Source organism: Eptesicus fuscus, chromosome 15 (assembly GCF_027574615.1).
Source record: "Eptesicus fuscus isolate TK198812 chromosome 15, DD_ASM_mEF_20220401, whole genome shotgun sequence".
NCBI classification, from domain to species: domain Eukaryota; kingdom Metazoa; phylum Chordata; class Mammalia; order Chiroptera; family Vespertilionidae; genus Eptesicus; species Eptesicus fuscus.
Window position 1 is genome coordinate 67,811,936 of NC_072487.1, and position 19,670 is coordinate 67,831,605.

The 19,670-nt window shown below is 49.6% G+C and overlaps 1 protein-coding gene across 2 annotated transcripts in view; it reads left to right on the plus strand.

Annotated features, from left to right (window-relative positions):
* ASTN2 (astrotactin 2) overlaps window positions 1-19,670 on the plus strand; it is a 769,045-nt gene that overhangs the window by 712,123 nt on the left and 37,252 nt on the right. For both annotated transcript variants that reach the window (XM_028161420.2, XM_054727144.1), the window contains exon 20: window positions 8,055-8,196. In XM_028161420.2, the coding sequence (XP_028017221.2) occupies window positions 8,055-8,196 (142 nt within the window). The remainder of the gene's footprint in view (window positions 1-8,054; window positions 8,197-19,670) is intronic.

Consider the following 19,670-nt stretch of genomic DNA (forward strand, 5'->3'; position numbering starts at 1 on the left):
GCCATCAGCTCAGCTTACACTACGCAGTAAATACATACACTCCCTAGAAAAATGTTTATGGGGAACCCATGGCGTACAGGCTCCACGGTGACCCTTTCTCCTGGGGCTTGAAGTGAGAGATACAGATAATGTTCTACTCCATCAATATACCCAAGAACAAGATACATTTAATGACAAGAGGTAAAGGAGGGAAAAGGGCCAGAGGGCGATAGGGTGATTCGATGCGGTTGAGTAGCTGGAGGAGGCCCCGCTGAGGAAGTGCCATTTAAGCAGTGATCTGGAAGGAGCTCTCCAGGTTGGAGACCCTGGGGTAGGAACGTGCTTGGCATACTGGCGTGGGGGACAAGGGCCAGTGTAGCTGGAGTGAGTAAGTGAGGAAGGGAACATGAGCAATGAGGCCAGAAGACGAGGCCACAGGAAGCAGGGCATTGGAAATATGCAGTGATTTTTATTCAAGAATGGACTCTTTGTGTCCCTTGCCCTGGGTAGTATTTTATGATGGGAAAGGCTCAGGTTTTGGAGTCTGACAGCTCTGGATTTAAAGTCAGCCTTGTTATTTAGATGGAGTGTGACCTTGGGCAACTTGCTTAAGACCTATAAACAATTTTTTTTTCATGTATAAAGTGGTAATCATAAAATTGACTTCATAGAACTTTTTATTTTTATCCTCATCTGAGGACATGCTTAAGAGAGAAGAAGAAGAGAGAGAGAGAGAGAAAGAAACATCAATTGGTTACTTTCAATTTGTGCCCCTACCAGGGATAGAACCTGTAACACAGGTATGTGCCCTGACCAGGAATCAAACTGGCAACCTTTGGGTGCATGGGATGACACTCAACCAACTGAGCCATTGTAGCCAGGCAGAATTTGTATCTGGTAGAACTCCTATTTGCAAGTAACAGAAAACAAATGGAAACTGCCTTTGAGAGAAAAGGGGAAATATTCACACAATATTTAAAATATCCACGGGTATATCAGGGTTCAGACACACAGACCCAAGCCTTCAAGTGACATCATCGGGACCTGGTCTCTGTCCCAAGAGTTAGTCTGGTTGATCAGGCCTGGGTCACTTGTTTATTTCCTTTTGGCCTCTTGACACGGAATATCAGGCCACTGATCTCATGTCCATCTCTGGAGGAGGGAGGAGGCCTTAGCTACACATAAATCATATGGACTGAAATTGGGGGGGGGGAGACCCCCCAGTGGAAAACTAGGGTGCTATTAGTAGAAACTAGGGTGCTATTAGTGGAACCAACAGATGCCTACTTGAGGACTGGCCTGCGATGAGCCAGAGCCCCTCAGCACAGTGCCTGGCACTTAGGGGCTCTCGGCAGATGCTTGCTGGAACACTTCCGCCTTTTTTGGAGGACTTCACTTTCTGACAGTCCCTTCTGCCCTGTACCGTGGGAGTCCTATCCACTTTGGAAGGAGGCCGCACAGGAGGCAGCCTGCCTCTCCTAAAAGCGTTCTAACGCCAGGATGCTAGAGGTCAAGCACAGACTTTGTACCTCTGATGCCTGGGTTCTAGCCTTCACTCCACCATTTCTAGGGGATCTTGTTAGGCAGGTTGTTTAACCAGCCTTGAACCTAATTCCTCATTTGTAAAAGCTCAATGAACCGAATTCATTAGGTCATATTGAATATTAATCAACATGGGTTGTTTTTGAACATTTAAGCAAGACAATATAAGTAAAAATGTCAAACACTTTTGATACCGAATAGTAAATAAACATTTCCCCCTCTCTCCTTCCTCCCTCCCTTCCTTCCTTTCTAACTTCTTTTAAAATTTACTTCTTTTGGGGGACAAATTGATGGGACCTAGGGAGGAAGAGGTAGCAGTGTGCGGGGCACTGAGATTGGGGAAACATCCATGTAGCGGGGATGCCGCATGTATTATTGATTCCTGGCTGGATTCTCTGATGACCACCCACTTTCCAGATGAAGATCTTATCCCTAGATAAAATAGTTCATAAGTGGTGGAGCCTGGCTCCAAACAAACAAACAAACAAACAAAAACAAACAGGTTTCTTCTGCCCCACCCCCCAAATGCACCCCTTTGCCCTATGTTGCATGGTAACCCTGGCTTATCATGTTAAAGCAGCATCATGTATGGGAAGAAGAGTCCACTCCAGCTGACGGCGTGAGGTCCTCCAGGAGGCACTCTGTCTCAGAATGAATGCCTGCCTACATTTGCCCAAGCCAAGGAAAGGTGGGGAAACGCAGGGCCCTGCCCCTCCCTGGGCACCCGGCAGGGAGCAGCCGCAGGCTAGGAGGGGCCAGCCTGGGTGGCCTCTAAATCCCCTTGGTGTTTGCTGAAAAGAGTGTGGAGTCCTGCGTGGGGACCTTTCTCCCCACCTGGGCTGAATCGCTCCCGCCCCTTCCATTTTGGAATTTCTCGGCTGCTCTTCTCCCAACCTGTTTTCAATTTGCTCCGGTGGCCAGCTCTGACTGCGACCTCAATCAGAGGCTGAGGCAGAGGGCTCACGGAGACAGAGAGGGAGAGGGAGCACCAAAGAGGAAGAGGACTGAGGGAGTAATGAAAGGAGCAGGAGAGAGAGTGGAGGCAGGGGTGGGGCCTCTGGAAAAATGGCTCAGTGCTCCGTTGGGCTGGTTCGGGAGCTTCTGCAGAATCCTGGTCGACCCTTTCTGTGGATCGTAATGCGAGCGAGGCTCGAGGCTGAGTGGATGAAGAAACGTGTGGGGGTCTGGCCCCAGCCACTCGGGTTACAGCCCCAGAAGAGCCATAATGGGGAACAGGCACATTCCTACAGCGACTCCCAACTCCCTATCTGTTTTCAAGGAAAGGAAAACAGAGAAGGAATGTGAGTGTCTTGGACAGGCCTGGGTGAGGCTGGCTGCAGCAGCAGCCTTGGTCCAGGAGGGTTCTGCCATGACAGTGTGCCCGGGAGGAGGGGCAGGGGCAGCCCAGGCAGTGTCCTCGTGGAAGGGATGAGGATCTCAGAGGCCAGGAGCTGGTTACTCAGAAGCACAGCCCTGGTTGTGGGGAGTGGGGGGAGCGGGGAGAGGGAGAGTGTGTGTGTGCGCGCGCGTGCGCACGCAACACTCCTGAACTCCCCTGTTTCTATCAGGGAAGGTGGCAGGGTTTTAGGATTCAAACTTTTCAAGCAATAAAACTTTTCAGCCAAGCCTTTTATTATTAAAGTGTTCCCCCCCCCCCAACCCAAATAAAACACAAGCCAACAGTACAGAAAACAGATTAAAGTGGAGTTTGTCTGGTGGAAGGTCAGTATGGGTAGAGGAGACAGACTTGGCCCCTCCCCCCACCTTGGCCATTCCTTCTCACCCCTGAGTTCTAGATTTTCTAATTTGCAGACCACTGTTAGACTAGGCTCCAAATTGGAAACCGGCCGAACTCCTTCTGTCTCTCCTGGGCTTTGATCTTTCTCAAAGTGTCCAAGTTGGAGAAGCTAGCCGGGTGGAACCTGGTGCCTCGTACACTGCCCAGCACATAGTGAATGCCCAGGAGCTGTGGCTCACACTCATGTGGAATAAAGTTGGTCAGAACCTGAGGAGCCAGCGCTCCTGGGGCAGCTCCGGAAGCTCTTCAGTGCTCGGTGGCGACGCTCCCTCCTAGTTCGGCTGCTATGCCGCATCTGGTAGGCCCTAGGAGTTGAGAGATCCAGCTTTGTTCCAAGTCTACCCCCACTCTGTGCGTGGCCATGGGCAGGCCCCTTTCCCTCTCGGGGCTTCAGTTTTGTCACCGGGCAAAGGAGTAGGTTGGATAAAAACCAAAATCTCTAAGGGTCCTTGTCTCTCTCTGGGTTATGACAACAATAGTGACAAAAACAATACTGATAATGCCAGGCTGGTCCCATGGTCCAAGAGTTCCCGGGTTCAATTCCCAGTTGTGCGCTCAGTCCCCAATAAGGCTCGTGCAGGAGGCAGCCGATCAATGATTCTCTCCCGTCATTGATGTTTTATCTCTCTCTCTCTCTCCCTTCCTCTCTATCTAGAAATCAATAAAAATATTTAAAAAAAAATAAAACAGTGCTGATAGTTGAAATATTTTTGAGCTCTTGCAGTTTACCAGACATTGTTCTGATTGGTTTCTAACAATGTACATGGTATTTTATATGATATTCACCACAGCACTGAAGATTAGTTGCTGTGATTATGCCCATTTCACATAGGAGAAAGCAGGGCCTGTCCAAGGCCCATTGCAAGTGGGGGTGGGCCAGGATTTAATCTTAGGCGGAGTACATTCAGAGCCTCGCCTCTTCACCGCTGCACTGTGTTACTGTCCATCAGCTGTACCGCTGCCAGGGGCGGAGTACGTTGTCCTGTGGAACCACATGTGTGTGTAGAATTGCACTGAAATGCATTTGTGCATAGAGAAGCCCCAGGCCTCTTTTATCCCCCCTCTCCCCGCTCCCCTAAGTGAGAGGGGCCAGGGAGGGGTTGCCTCATCCACCTGCCTCCATCTAGGTCGCGTTTAAACCTTCTGGAACAGAGTGCCAAGAAAAGCAATATTACAATTTACTTTATGGGTCTGTTCTTGTATTTAACAACTCTTCCCGTTGTCAGATTACAAGCTGTAGAAGGTCAGGGACCATTTCTTTTATTATTTTACTCCTCAAGCCCATAGAGCTAAGAGAGTGGCAGGAATTCAATGGCAAATTGAAGAGGATTGAGAAAGCTCGCTCTCTATAAACTTTCTCTAGGAGGCAGCATCGTATAAACGAAAAGGTGTGGCTTGGGCATTAGGAGGAAAAGGGGTTCAAATCGCAGCCCCGTTTCTTCCTAAATTTGCAAGCGTAATCTCAGCTTTACAATGGAGACACTACCATTTACCTCATTATATGTGAGGATTAGATGGAAAAAAAAAAGTTACCACTAAAGGTCCGTTTTCTTCTTTTAAATGCTTTCCATTGGAAGGTCCTTATGTATAGTTAGTCCCAAACAGACCTGGGACCTACATGTCCTCAGAATGCCCTTGGAATGACTAGTTACATGCTCCGCATTATCCAGTTTCTTCCCTTGAACTGAACCTATAAACCGTAGAACTGTGCGCCAGCATTCATGGGGCTTTTGACCATGGTCTAAATTACCCTGAAATGCATGGAAATATCTGAAAAGCTATGCCCATTTGAAAATGAATGTCAACCATCTTTTGGCTTGAAGACAGCTCATTAATACAGGCCACAGCATACTGTATTCCCTCACGAAGGGCCAACTTTCCCAGTGGCTATCTGGGAACAAATTGAAAAGCACACAGACATGGATCCAAGCTCAGAGAAAACAAGTGTGAGCAGCCAGACTGGGAATCCTAAGAAACCAAGAGAAACGAAGTCCCACTCCCTTCGGATCCCATGTCCACCACCACCACCCACTCTCTCTTTCTCTTTTTTCCACTTTTCACCCCCCGCGTTGCTCTGCGTTGGTACCTATTGGAAGAGGCATGTTGTTGGTTTATGATTTTACTACGAAAGGCACTGACACAAGAGGCCTCCGGGAGAAATAGGGGACGAGAACGCCTGCGATGAGAAAAGGGTTTCATTTACCTCTTTATTGTCTAGCAAGACCTCTGGTTCTGCACCGAGAGTTTCTTCCTAGACCCCGCTTTTCTTTCTAGACTCCAAACCCATAAAAGAGTTATTGGTCCCTGGTCACAGAAAGGAAAACTGAGACTTTAAGAGGTTAAGGGATTTGCAATAAAGGGTGGAAATAGAATTCGGTCCCGAGTCTGTCTGGCGAGAGCCGCTGAACTGGCCTGTGTCAGCCTGATCCAGACATGCGCTCCGGCATCTACAGATCAAGGCTGTGCACTGTACATCGTCGTTTTAAAAAGGGGGAAACAGAGGCCTGGCCGGAATGGCTCAGTGGTTGAGCATCGACCTATGAACCAGGAGGTCATGGTTCGATTCCTGGTCAGGGCACATGCCCAGATTGTGGGCTCAGTCCCCAATGTGGGGGGTGTGCATGAGGCAGCCGATCAATGATTCTCTCATCATTGATGTTTCTCTCTCTCTCTCTCTCTCTCTCTCTCTCTCTCTCTCTCTCTCTCTCTCTCTCTCTCTTTCTTCCTCTCTGAAATCAATAAAAATATATTAAATAAATAAAAAGTAGAAAACACTGCCCATCAGCTCTGTTGTCCTGGACCACAGGGAGCGATACGTTAGAGAACTGTCATTCACCGGAATCCAGGCCCATCCAGACACTTCAGTCAGATAAGCGTTAACACGGGCCACTTGTGAGTAGAGAGTGGACTGCCCTTAGCAGGGAGCACAGGAAGCGAGCTGCGTGGGCTGCCCACCCCGTTCCCTGGGACAGATGTGCCACGTGGCTTCTCTGGGTCTCAGTCGTCCCAGACACTGTTCGGTGATGGTTCCATCAAATCAGATTGTCCTTCAGCCCAGGTAGAGAAGATAGCGTGGAACGGACATCCTCCTCTTGTTTATTCCTGCGAATATAAGCGCGTAGAGAGTGTGGGGCCCTCTGGGTCAGGCAGTATCAGGACTCAGCAGTGTGGAGGCCTCAGACTGTTTCGTACTGTGTGGTACCAAATACCACACAGGCCTGCTTTGCTCCGAAATCATCCCATTGCAGACTTGGAAGGGAACTCCGAGGCCATTTGGTCTGGCTCACTCACTTTATCTATTTTTAAGTAAATTTTATTGATTCCCACCCCTCTTGTTTTACAAAAGCAATACATGTTCATTGTAGATAATTAAAAAAGCAAAACAGAGATAAGCAAAAACAAGAGAGAAAAAGTACCCATTATCTCACTTTGCAGACAAAGTCACTATTAGGCATTTGCTGTATTTTTTCCCTTCTCTTTCTAAATAGACACACATGTAAGATTTCTACCCCAAATGAGATTATTCTGTAATAGTGTAACCTGTTTATAAACTTAATATGTCATGAATATCCTTTCATGTAACTCATGTTATCCCACAATATTACTTTTAGAGGCTATAAAATATTCCATTGCACCATTGAACTCTAATTGGTATTGCTGTTTCTATGTCATTGAACATTTGGTTTCTAAACTCTTACTCGTTTAAATAGTGCCATGATGTCTATCCTCATAACTTAATCTTTGTGCACATCTACATTTTTATTTTATTTTTCAAAAATCCTAATAGTGATTCTAGCACCTCCACTTTACAGAGGAGAAAAATCACAGCTCTGAGATGGGAATTGAGTTGCCCAAAGCTATACAGCAAATTCTTCACAGAGCTAAGATGAAATCTCAGGATTCTTTCTAGTCTTCATCAAATCTTCTGCTTCACTCCTATAGCTAGTAAATATCAGCTGCTTTCTAACATAGGATGGCTGGCCCTGGCCGATGTGGCTCAGTGGGTTGGGTGTCATCCTGTGCACTACAAGGTGGCTGGTTAGATTCCCAGTCAAGGTACATGCCTGGGTTGTGGGCTCGATCCCCAGTAAGGGGCATGCAGGAGGCAGCTGATTGATGTCTCACTCTCACATTGATGTTTCCCCTCTCTCTCCCTCTCCCTTCCTCTCTGTCTAAAAATCAATTGAAAAACCTTAAAAATAAATAAATAAAATCTGATGGCTAGGTGACTAGAAATCACAGCATCCAGCCCTTGTTCTTCCATCGTCCCTTTCTATCCCATGCCCCTCATCACTGACCGGTCTCGGAATTCCTACCTCCTTAGCTAAACCAGGTCTCTGTCCATCGCAACACTCCATGAATCTAGCTCCAGGTGACAAAAAACCTATTTTCTATTCTTAGTTCAACTCCTTTGTTATACAGGAAGGGAAATGCAATTCTCTAGCCTTTTTATGCATTTTTATTGCACAATAATTTACATCAATTAAACCTTGGTACAATATTATGAAGGTAGGTACTAGTATCCCCACTTACAGTTGAGAAAGTTCAGGCATGAATTTAAACGAAGAGTTCAGGGCTATGCACTGGCCTGTGTCATCTTCATATCTTGTGCTTATTCTGTCCACTAACCCTCTTAGCAGTGCTATGCAGACAGTTGATGGAATTGGACAGCAGCAAGAATGTCTGCCCACCAGGGCCTGAGCCGGGGAGCTTATCTTTCTCTATCTCCCTCCAGGAGAATTCCTGAGTTTTGCCGATGACTTACTCTCTGGCCTGGGCACATCTTGTGTAGCAGCTGGTCGAAGCCATGGAGAGGTCCCCGAAGTCAGTATCTACTCCGTCATCTTCAAGTGTCTGGAGCCCGACGGCCTCTACAAGTAAGACCTGCTGGGTGCGCGGGGAGTGTGAAGCAGACAGGGCTGGTTTCAGTCTGGGAGGCGAGGCATGCATAGTCTGGCCAGGCCAACCCAGTGTTTTATAGGCCAGCCTGTGTGTGCACCTTGAGATGCTAAGGTTTCCAAGTATTCGCTGGAGAAGCGTGGCCACAGTGAGTCACAGAATCATACTGGTTAGTGCTGAAGGGCCCAGGGAGGCCGGAAACCCAAAACCATATCTCCAGCTGACAAAGAATCTGTAGGCCAAGAGGGGAAGAGGCAAGTTAGCAAGGAGGGCTGGGGCAGGTGGCCTTGCCTTGTGTTCTTTTCTCAGTTCTGTGACATCTCCTCTGAAAAATATTCTATTAGCATATCTGAAGTATATATACATGCGATGCATATGTAAACATGCTACCCATATACATGCATATACATGTATAGAAGTATATATGCATATACATGTATATACACATAAATTTTTAGTGATAGATCCAGCCAGTCCCTTAGAAATAGCAGCATTATCACTCCTTCATAGAGTACATTGGAGTCATTGCATCCAAACTTCTGGAGATGAAAAAGGAGATCATTCTGAGCCTCCTCTGTAATCTCAGAGGGAAAAGGGGCTTATTTTTCTTTTGTTTCCCATCTCAGTGAGTGTTGCCACATCTGGATGCAGCCATCATAAGCTATAACATAGAGTTCTAGAGACCAGTTTTGTTCCTGTACCCTAATCATAAAATGATAGACCAGCTCTCTTACCAACCTAGAAAGCTGTAGTTGTTAACAAGGTGTGCAGTATTATCACAATTATTGCAGTTATTACACTCATTCATTTGTTTCTTTTATATGCTCGCTCAGTGATTCATTCAAGTATCCATCTACCCAACCAATCATTCATCCCTCCATTCATCTCTCTTCCTTCTTTCTTCCATCCATCCATCCACCCATCCATCCATCCATCCATCCATTGCTGCCTTCCATTCATCCATCTATTTATTCATCCATTTATAGTCCATCATTCATTCACTTATTTGTTCATCAGTTCTCTTATTCATTTGCATTTTTATTGACTCATCCAGTACTCATTTACTTATTCAGCAGCTATATTTTGAGGGTTTCCAATGTCTTGGCACTGGGCTAGGAAATGCAGGTGTGAATGTGATTACGACAAAGGTTCTAGCCTCAGATAACTTACAACCTAATTATGGTATGAAAGGCCACAGACTGTATATTCCAATCTAGATTTGACATTTTTAGATAAGTGACCATTAGATAAGTCGCTGTACCTCTAAGAACCCCAGTAAAACAGAAATAATAAAACTTAGGATGCAGAGTTGCATGAACATAAACAAGAAACCTCCTAGCAAAGTATCTAAGTATGTCCTCAATAAATAGTAGTCTCTCCACAATCTGTGAATCTCCCTTACCTCCAGAGCATTCTATCCCCACTTCCTCGGAGAGACCATGACTTCTCTAAAGACCATGGTGAACACTCGACATATTCAGGCTCATTGGCAGCACCCAACATATTCAAGTACCAAACTCAGGACTGTCACTGAAAGCTGAACATTGGGCCTTCTGACTCGGATTCTGCCACTGACTGATTAAGCACCTTGCAAAGATGTTGGGGCCAAGTTTTATTTTATGCAGAAAGGCAACCATGAATTGGGAACAATAAGAGCTCTCGGCATGGAATCCCCAAAGTGCAATAGGCTACAAGACCTCTTCCAGTGGGACATCTGGGCAGACTTCACAGAGGAGGTGGCATTGGCTTCTTCTTCTGGAAGAAGAGGGCTGTTCATCGATCTTATCCCACAGGGTTACAGGGAAGAGCACTACATGAGAAACTCCATGCTCAGGGTTGACCAGATCACCTGGCCTCCAGGACGCCTGCAGCATGTTAGTCACTTTCTTCCTCTTTCTGCTTCATTCTCCTTGACTTAGTTGCAGGTTATCTTTCTTTCAAGGATAATCCTGGAGGAGCTAAACCCTGTGAGGCAGGTGGGGGTCCCACTAGCCCTGGAAAGAATAACCATACAGGATCTTTCAGGAAGAAATAGGATAGAAAGAGAGCATGGGTCCAGGCCCCCGAGTTTTCATTAAGGACCGTTGGACACCAAACCCCTCATCCATGCTGCCAGGGCATGTAATGGAAGGATTCAGGGGGCACAGGTGTACAGGACCACTCTGTCAGGCAGGAAGTCTGGGTTCATATCCCACCACCATCACTTCTGCCTCTGGGACCTTGAGCTAAACGTCCCTCTCCTTGTTTTGCAATTTCAGCATCTTTAAAATGAAGGCGCATGAGATCGACCCCAGCTTGAGAGTTCTGGGAATGCATAGTTTTGCCATGGGGGTTTTTCTTAATTCGCCCCCTTTACCTCCTCCTGGGCTCTGGCCTTTCCAACTTTTCTACCTCTCTGACTTTGGTTTTGCCCTACTGCGCCTTTCTGAATCTCTGTCTCTTCTTGCCTTTCATTCTCTCTGTGTGTGTTTTCTGCATAGCACCCTGTTTTGTCTGCCTGCCATTCTCCCAACTCTTCCCTCTTCGCCTATTTATTTATTCTCTTAATTTCTGTTACTGTGTGTGTCTCAGTTTCTCTGCTATTTCTTCTTTGAGTTTTGCTATCTTGTTCTCTCTGTCTGTCTCTTTCCCTCTCTAAATCAGGCCTCCTCCATCCCCATTCCCTCTCTCCACCCCACCTAGAGAGGGCAATTGCTTTTGCAGCCCGTCTATCATGCCATTTTACATAGTGCCGCGGGGTTGAGACCAACTGGAGGAGTGCAAGTCAAGGCTGGGTTTCTGTCCTAAGCTCACCCTGGTGTAACAAAACAGAAACACCAGTGCTCGGGCCCTATTTAAATTGAATTTCCTTGTTTGTTTCATTTGTTTTGCTTTTGAATGAAAGCAAACAAAAAACGGCAGAGGGAGGGGGTCTGCAGAAGGTCTGACAGTGTGGCCAGCTCTACACCCTTGGGTTGTTGGAGTTGGAGTGTGACCCTGAGCAGGAATCTCTACTGAGGATACATAGGTTGGGCCAGGCTAGGCATCCATGGCTCCTGCCCTTGCTTGGCCAGAGGCCTAGACACCCTCATTGTTGCTGATCCCCGGTTTCCTATTATCCAAGGTAATTAGCCTCTGTCTTGTCTTGGCTGCCCTGCCTTTCTCTAACCATGGATGACGGCCAAAGGGTCCTGAGCAAACACACAGTGGCAGCCAGGCCTGATTCCTGGGGTGGGGGGCTCATTCCCACACATTCGGAGGCTTGCCCCAGGCCCATCCTCACCTCCTTGGCCTCAGCTCTATGGAAGGAATGCCAAGGGAGCCTGGGTACTGCAACCACATGCCAGCATTGAGGTCAAGAGTCAGACAGCAGTTCCCACACTTGCTCCCAGTGAGAGTTGGGGCTGCTTCTCCAGCCCTCCTTGGGTCTCAGTGTTCTCATCTGTGAAATGGAAAGGTTGAACTCAGTGAGCTGTAAGACTTGCACACTGAGGTGGGGATGCAGGCTCCACTCCAAAGGCTCCAGTCTTTGTACCTCTAGTACTTCCTGGATGATAGTAGTAGTCGTGGTAATCATTTTATTGAGCATTCAGTACATGCCAGGAAATTGTGAAGGATGTTACTTTTACCATCTCATTTAATCCTCACCACAACTCTATGGATCTGGTGGTATCATCATCATCATCATCATCATCTTCATCTTCATTATCACCTCTCACTTCATAGATGAGAAAACTAGGGCTTAAAGGAGGAAACATTTTGCTTAAAAGTCACATGACACAAAGAGATAGAGCTGAGGTACATACCCACGCTGACTCTCACACCCGCCTTCCCCTTCCCTCCCTCCAAATGCTGACTCTGTCCTGTCCACACACCTGTGGAGTTGGCAGAAGTACCTGGTGAGGGTATGAATGAAGAGTGGAAGAGGTGCCTTCTAACTGCAAGCCACCCTGTTTGCAATGGAAAAACACACAAATCCAACACTGGGGACAGGAAGGGCCAGATCCAGCCTGCAGGTCCCTGGGGAAGGTACTTCTCACCTCATCTTCCTCATCTGTGATGTGGAGCTAATTCATCTCATCACAAAATGCAGACCATTGATTATACTTCCTCAAGTTGTTGCAAAGATGAAACCAGAGAGTACATGAGAAAGGGCTTGGAATGTTTCACCGGGTCCCGTGCACATGAAGGGTTAGCATGATCACTGTCTGACAGAGAGAAGGGTTAGCGTGATCACTATCTGGCAGAGTTAACATGTTCATTGTCTGACAGAGAGAAGGGTTAGCATGATCACTATCTGGCAAAGGGCAGCAGCCAGAGCAGAAGGCAGTAGATGTTTGAAGGCACATGCCTCTCCCCACCTCACACACATATAGTTTAACGAGGCCTTTGAAATCAGAACCCAGTTGGGACACCTGCCCACTGTGTGGCCTCGGACTGACTTCTTAACCTCTCTGAGTGTGTTTTTCCATCCATAAAAGGAAATCATAATTCGACCTAATCCATAAGACAGTGAGGCTTCAATGACCTGAAACATGTAGAGAGCACAAGAGTGTCAAACCCACTGTCAATACTTCATAAACGGGGGGAGGAGAGGCGTGACCACTACGCTGGCTATCCGGGATTCCGTACTTCACCTGAGCAGCTGTGCCTGGGCCACCCCTGCTGACACCCTCGTGCTCAGGGCATTCCAGCGGATGGCAAGCTAAGCCTACCTCCACAGCCCTGGCCGGGGCCAACAAACAGTTAAACCCTGGAAGGGTACCAGGGCCCTGTTCTGCCCGGGCATAGCTTCCCAGTGCCATTTTTGAGATGCCCAGGATGCCCAGCTCTCACTGCTGAGTCGTTTTCTAGCGCCTCCGGAATGCCATGTGTTTCTGCAAACAAGTCCGGGCTCCTGGCCCAGGATGCTCTTCCAAAAGCCCAGGGGGCTTGGAGCCTCGGAGGGAGCATCACTGGGTTCCTCATCAGCCCAGGACAGCCTTCCCTGGACATAGCCTGGACAGCACATCGGAGGAGCAGCCAGGGCCACCACCATGGATACTACAATTATATATTAGATGAAATCCCAAAGTTTCCCGTTATTTACATTCCTACCCTACCCTCTTCTTTTCCTCTCTTCGTGCCAAGAATCAGCACAGAACTTACTGGAAACAGCATGACAGTTGTCAGGAGCCCTCCAGGACTGGGTTTAGAAGTGCCTGCCCAGATGACAGGAGGCAGAGACAGGGATCATGCTGCTATGTGGCCTTGGGCAAGGAGTTGTCACTTTGGAGGCCTCCAGGTCTTCATCTGGAGAGGAGGGATTGAATGGGACCCTCCCAGAGGGCTGCTTCCTGATTTCAGAGTCTGTGCATCCCCAGAGATAATGGAAGCGGGAAGATGGGCTCAGGCCCCGGGCCATTAGAAAGAGAAGGGTTTGCCGTGGGTCCAAGAGCTTCTTCAGCCCTGAGGCTCCACACTTCTCCCCTCGTGCATTTCCCTGACCTAGTCTGTTTAGTGGCCTCCTGAGTCACGTCCCTGATGCAGCCGGACCCGCATCTGCGGAGACCTTCAGCTCCCAGGAGAAAGGAGATGGGCACAGAGGAAGCCTCCCGTGTGGACCCGGGATCCTGGGCCAGTGTGAGTGGACGCCGAGGCCCAAGGTTGATCCAGGACACACCGGGGAAGGGAGCCAGGCTGCCCGACATCCCTGCCCTGCTCTCTACTGGTTTCTTTTCTCCCTGGGAAACTCTGTCTTTCTTCTCTCCAATTCTCCCTCCTAGTCTTCCCTTCCTTCCTTCCTTCCTTCCTTCCTTCCTTCCTTCCTTCCTTCCTTCCTTCCTCCCTCCCTCCCTCCCTCCCTCCCTCCCTCCCTCCCTTCCCTCCCTCCCTCCCTCCCTCCCTTCCCTCCCTCCCTCCCTCCCTCCCTCCTTTCCATTTCCCCAGCTTCTCTCCTTTTCTTTCCCCTTTTGTGCATTTTTGTTATTGCTTCTGTCTGACTCTTTTCTCTTCTTCCCTCTCTTTCTCCCCTTTGACTGTCTCGTCCTCTCCCTGACTTGGTCCTTGGTCCTGGTCCTCTCTGTGTCACTGGATATTCCATCCTCCTATGGCTACTTGCTCTCTCTGCATCGGCCTGTCTCCTCTTCCTATCACTTCTCAGTCTCCATCTTGCTGGGTTCCTGGACCTCACCTCTTCTACCCTCCTGAGCATTTTCCCGCCCACCCCCTCACCCCTAAGTACAGAGGTCCGGGCCTATTATCTGACTCTTGGGTAGGCAGCCAGTTGGGTGTGGCCGAGGGGCCCAGAGCTCAGCAGGGGCCAGGACCTCCAATGTCCCCAAACCTTGGTGGAATGGGAATGTGCCTTGTCCTGTTGGTCAGGGGCTGGGGTCAGGGGGCAGCCTAGCCACTTAAGACTCAGTTCCATCTAGCACCAGGTCATGCTGACCTTCCGCAGTGCACAGCAGGGGCCCTACAGAGGGGAAGGCTGTCCTCAGGCCAGAAGCAAACACAGCTGCGTGTCCCAAGCCAAGAGAGGCTCGTAGAGGAAAAATAACCCTGTTTTTCAGCGACAGACAGTGAGGCTCCTAGAACCTGCTGGGGACTCTCAGGCCGGCTGTTTCTTTCCCCAAACTGCGTCAGGATTTCATCCAGGAATGGGACGCCAGCCAGGGCTCCCGAGGGACGGGGCACGGATGTGTGTGTGAGTGCGTGGAGGCTGGAAGGACGGGAGCTGAGGCCGTGCCGGGGAGCTGGGCCCTGAATGCCGGGCGGAGGAGCTAGACTCTATCCCGCAGGCGTGGGGAGCCAGGAACGGCCTTTGAGGAGGGACAGTTCGTATGTAAGCCTGTGTTTTGTGGTGATGATGGTAACCTTGGTGTGGAGAACTGTCAGGGAGGAACTGGTGCAGGTAAAGGGGAAGGGCGGGCCCTCACACATTTGGGGATCCAAGGAATGGTGCCCTTCCCCTGGGAGTCGGGCATACGCTGGGCCAAAGCGTCGCAGCGTGGGCTCAGCACGGTTCTGGAAACATCTGGAAACAGCTTTTCCTGTTCCTAGTAACTGTCTGCAGGGCCAAGCGCGCCGGGAAAGGACGGACTGGTTGGGCGTCTGCACAGCTCCTCACACTGAGCCAGGTACTTGGGATTCAGAACTAACGAAGCCAAACCAGGTCTCTGCCCCTGTGTTGCTCACAGTCCTGGCAGGGAGGCCAAAGAGAAGGCAGTTATACATGCTTCACGTCACGCTCTGCTGGGAAAGCCAGGGACTGGGGACGCCAAGGAAGGGCTGTTGCCCAGCCAGGGCCACTGCACAGTCTTCCTGAGGAAATGGGAGGAGGAGGGCGCACTGGGTTTCATAGTGCTGCCCCCCTCCCCCAAATTGATGCCAGCCTGACACCTCAAGGTGACCTTATTTGGTACTAGAGTCTTTGCAAATGTAATGAGTTAGGAAGCGAGATGAGATCATACCGCATTAGGTGGGTCCCTAAATCCGAGACGGCGACCGGAGTCACTATACGAAGAGAAGAGGACACAGAAAGACACTAGAGAAAAGGCCAGGGGAGGCAGACGGAGATCGAAGTGATGCTCCCACAAGCCAAGGAGTGCTGATGCCATCGGCAGCTGGGAGAGGCAGGGAAGGAGTCTCTCCAGGAGCCTGCAGGGGGAGCGTGGCCCTGCCCACGCCTTGATTTCAGACCTCTGGCCTCTGGACCAGCGGTCACCAACTGGTGGACCATGGACCACTGGTGGTCCGTGAGGTCCGAAAGGTGAGCGACCACTGCTCCAGATGTGAGGAGCTACGCTTCTATGGTTCTAAGCCACCACACCTGTGGCCATCTGTTGGCAGCCCCAGAAAACTCATGCAGGGGAGCAGAGGGCTTCGAGCAGAGGACAGACTGTGAGGAGCATGGGAGCCAAGAGGCACGGCTGTTGTGGCAGAGAGTGTAGCTGGGGGCTGAGGGCAGGGGGAGTGCGGCACTGGGGCTGTGGATGGCGGCGAGCACCTCGTCAGCCACACTGGGGCCCAGGCAGCCTGGCGAAGGCTCAAGGGGGAAGGGAGGTGTGAACAAGCTGCATGGCTGCAGGGAAGAGCTGGCTTTCAGGGGGAAGGCCGAGTGTCAGGAAGCGTCCAGAGGAAAGGAAGCAGGCTACCGAAGGCCCTAGAAATGATGTCCCTGAGGGACATTTGAGGGACCTGGACCATTTGTTAAAAGAAAACACAGAGCAGGGTGGCCCCCTCTTCAACTCTCAGTAGAGCTATGCAGGAGTCAGAGGCCACAAGGGTAGGCACTCGGACCCGCGGGAGCAGGACGAGGTGAAAAGCTGCGAGGGAGGCAGGTTTCAGGTCACTATGAGGAAGCACTCTGCTGCAGGCCCTCGGTGGGGTGGCCGTCCCAAGGGGCAGCGAGAGCCCCCTGCTCAGGCAGCAGGATGCTGGGGGAGGTGAGGCAAGCTCTCAGCTGGGCTCTGGAAGGAGGACGTTGAACGTGATGCCGATGGACAGTGTGCCAGGTGCTCTACAACAGGGAGCAGTGGGGACTGTGGTAAACCAGAGACGCAGCAGATACTTAGCCACAGCTAGCCATTCGTGTGGGAGCACGTAGACCCAGTGTTGAAAATGTTTATGAGCCCTAAGTTTAGGTGTTTAAGTGGAATCTCTGAATTGGTACTGGCCAACTACCAATTTAAAGTTGGTCATTTTTCAGTGCACAAGTAGCCTGCAGGTCACTAATTTGGAACCTCTTGTTTAGATCAACACTGTCAGGGTATGGATGGGGAAGGTGAAGCCTGGGGGCACCCTGGGCCTTCACAGTCAAGGTAGAGCCGGGATTAACACAGGGGGCCTGACACCCAATCCAGGGCTCTTACCTGTACCTTGGGGTCACCTTGTTAAGAGGAAAGAGCAGAGACAGCTCTGCCTGAGGAGGGCTCCCGGGGTGGGGTCACAAGCCGCACTGCGCCTGACCCCAGCTTGGCTGCCCATCCACCAGGGGCTCAGTGTCTTCCTTGTTCCAGTGGGAGGATTAGATGGAGAGTCCCTTTCCTTCCTTGCTGACCCTCCAGGACTCAGGGAACTCTTGGGGATAGGAATGACCCCAGGCTAGCAGCCAGGTCTCCCAGCTTTCCCCTGCATCCAGTGTCGTAGCTGTGGGCCCATCACTGCCTGCCGAGGGCCCGCCGCCCACCCACCCCTGGCTCCCGCCTCTGTCCGTGGAGAGACTGTTGCTGTTAATAGTCTTGACGTCATCACTGGAAAGGTGTTAGCAGACTGCAGGGAATCGCCATCAATGATGTGTAGAAACTCAGAGGCAAGACAGAATCCAGATTTCTGGCTTTTTTATTTTTTTATTTTCCTGCTCTGTTCTCCTTTCTCCTAAGGACAGACTCCTCCATGTGCCAACAACCCTCTTCTGCTTTCACATTTGAATCAATGCGTAATAGAGCTTGAGGCATCAGACATTGACTGAACTGTCTTTCTAGGAGAAACTAAAGCTCAGAGAGGGCATGAGGCCTGCCCGAGGTCACCCATAGAACCAGGGTCAGCGCTGAACCAGGGTCAGAGCTGCACCAGGGCTCTAGGCTCTCACGTTAGCCCCCTGCTGCTCTCCTGTCCCAGATCAAACAATAAGGTGCCCTGAGCCTGGGTGTCTGGGAGCCTAAGTGTCTGGGCTTTTCACTCAGACTGTCCTAGGGTCAATTCAAACTTCAGGCACTGTCTGGCTGTACAAGATACTGATTTTCCCCGGGTCTCCGTTTTCACATGTGTTAAGGTCTGGGTATTGCTAATTCCTATATTAGAGTTTTCATTTCGACACAATAGAGAGTGGTTAACACATGCAGAGCTCCCAGGCATAACATGTCCAGCACACAGGCGGTACTCAATATCAGGAACACACCAAGTACATATGTGCCTTTGGTAGGTCTTTATCTGGGATGACCATGGAGGGGACGCATGGTCAGCTCATTGTCCTGCCCACTCTAAGCTGCTCCCATTTCTCTGTTCTCTCCCAGCATCTCTGAGGAACCCTTGGACACAAGATATGGCAAATCTGGGATTGTTTCCCCCTAATGTCTAACATAACAAGAGGTGCCTTCCCTCATTCCTTTTTATCTTTTTTGAACCCATCTCTAATATAGTTCTCAGGATCATAGGAAAACTAAGATGGTCAGTGACCTGAATGGGACAGGTTTCAGAAATCATGTTGTAGGGATCTGTGAATCCCTGACATGTGGCCTGGCATTTGTAGGTGCCCAATTCAGCAAACAACAAGGGTCAATAATAGGGATCGCAGGTTGAATGGATGGTCAGTCCTTCCTGTAAATGTCTGGAGCTATGAACTGAGGACATAGCTCCTCGCCCCTGCCTGCCTCTCACATTTATCCAGCTGTACTGCCTGCCACATAACGTGTTAAGATTTCTATTCCACTAACTCGCTGAAACTTCACAGTATGGTACCCTCTAAGGCAAGCATGTCAAACTCACGGCTGGTGGGCCGCATGTGCCAGCCATGAGTTTGACATGCTTGCTCTAAGGTAGCAGAAACTACCATAACTCCATTTTATACATAAGGAAACAAAGACAGAAAAGCTAACCAACTTACCCACGTTCACCTAATCAGTAAATGGCAGAACCATGAGTCTAACCCAAGATATCTGGCTCCAGAGTCTACACTTGTAGTATGTCATGCATTCCTCATGTAGGCAGTGGTGTGGCTGAAATTTGAAATCGTATGGCTCAGATTGAAAGAGCTGTGCCCAGTGTTGGGGATAAACTTGGAAGCTGCTAATTATCCTGGAGTTAGAAGGTGACTTTCCCCATAATGAAGGCACGGGAGTTCTGAGGGGTTGTAATCTCTAACAGCCAGCGGGCCTTGGGGGAGGTGCAAATGCTGGGGTCTGGAAGAACGGATGACATTGACCTTTTAGAACCAGGGAGGTGATTGCAGCACAGTCAGAGGAAACAGCTGAAATAAAGACCAGGAGGTGGGAGTTGAAGGGACACAGGAAGGAACAGCAGAAGTGCAGGGTAGTTGAGATAAAGAGCATACGAGGTTGGAGGAGCAGGACTGGTGAGGCCCGTAATGCAGACTAAGGAGCCATTCCCCCATTCTGAACAGCAGTGAGAAGGCCACAGATTGCGTTTTTGAATGATCTCTGTGGAGTATGGGTTGGAGTAGGGAGACTTAGGGCGCTGTTACAATAGTCCTGGTGAGAGAGAATGCATGTGCAGTTATAACAATGGCAGCAGGGGACATGGAGAGGAAGTGGATAAAGAGACTCATAGGATGTGGAGTGGTTGTGCTCACAGTTTTCTTTGGGAACCTATCAAAGGACCACTAATAAGCTAACCTCCATGCAAACATATCATGGACTCCAAAATGTTAAAGTCCGGGTTCAAATCCTGACTCTACCCTTTGAAAAAAAATACCTAACTTTTGAGACCAAGCCTTTTCTGGCATCCAAAAAAAAGTGGGCATAATAAATTCTAC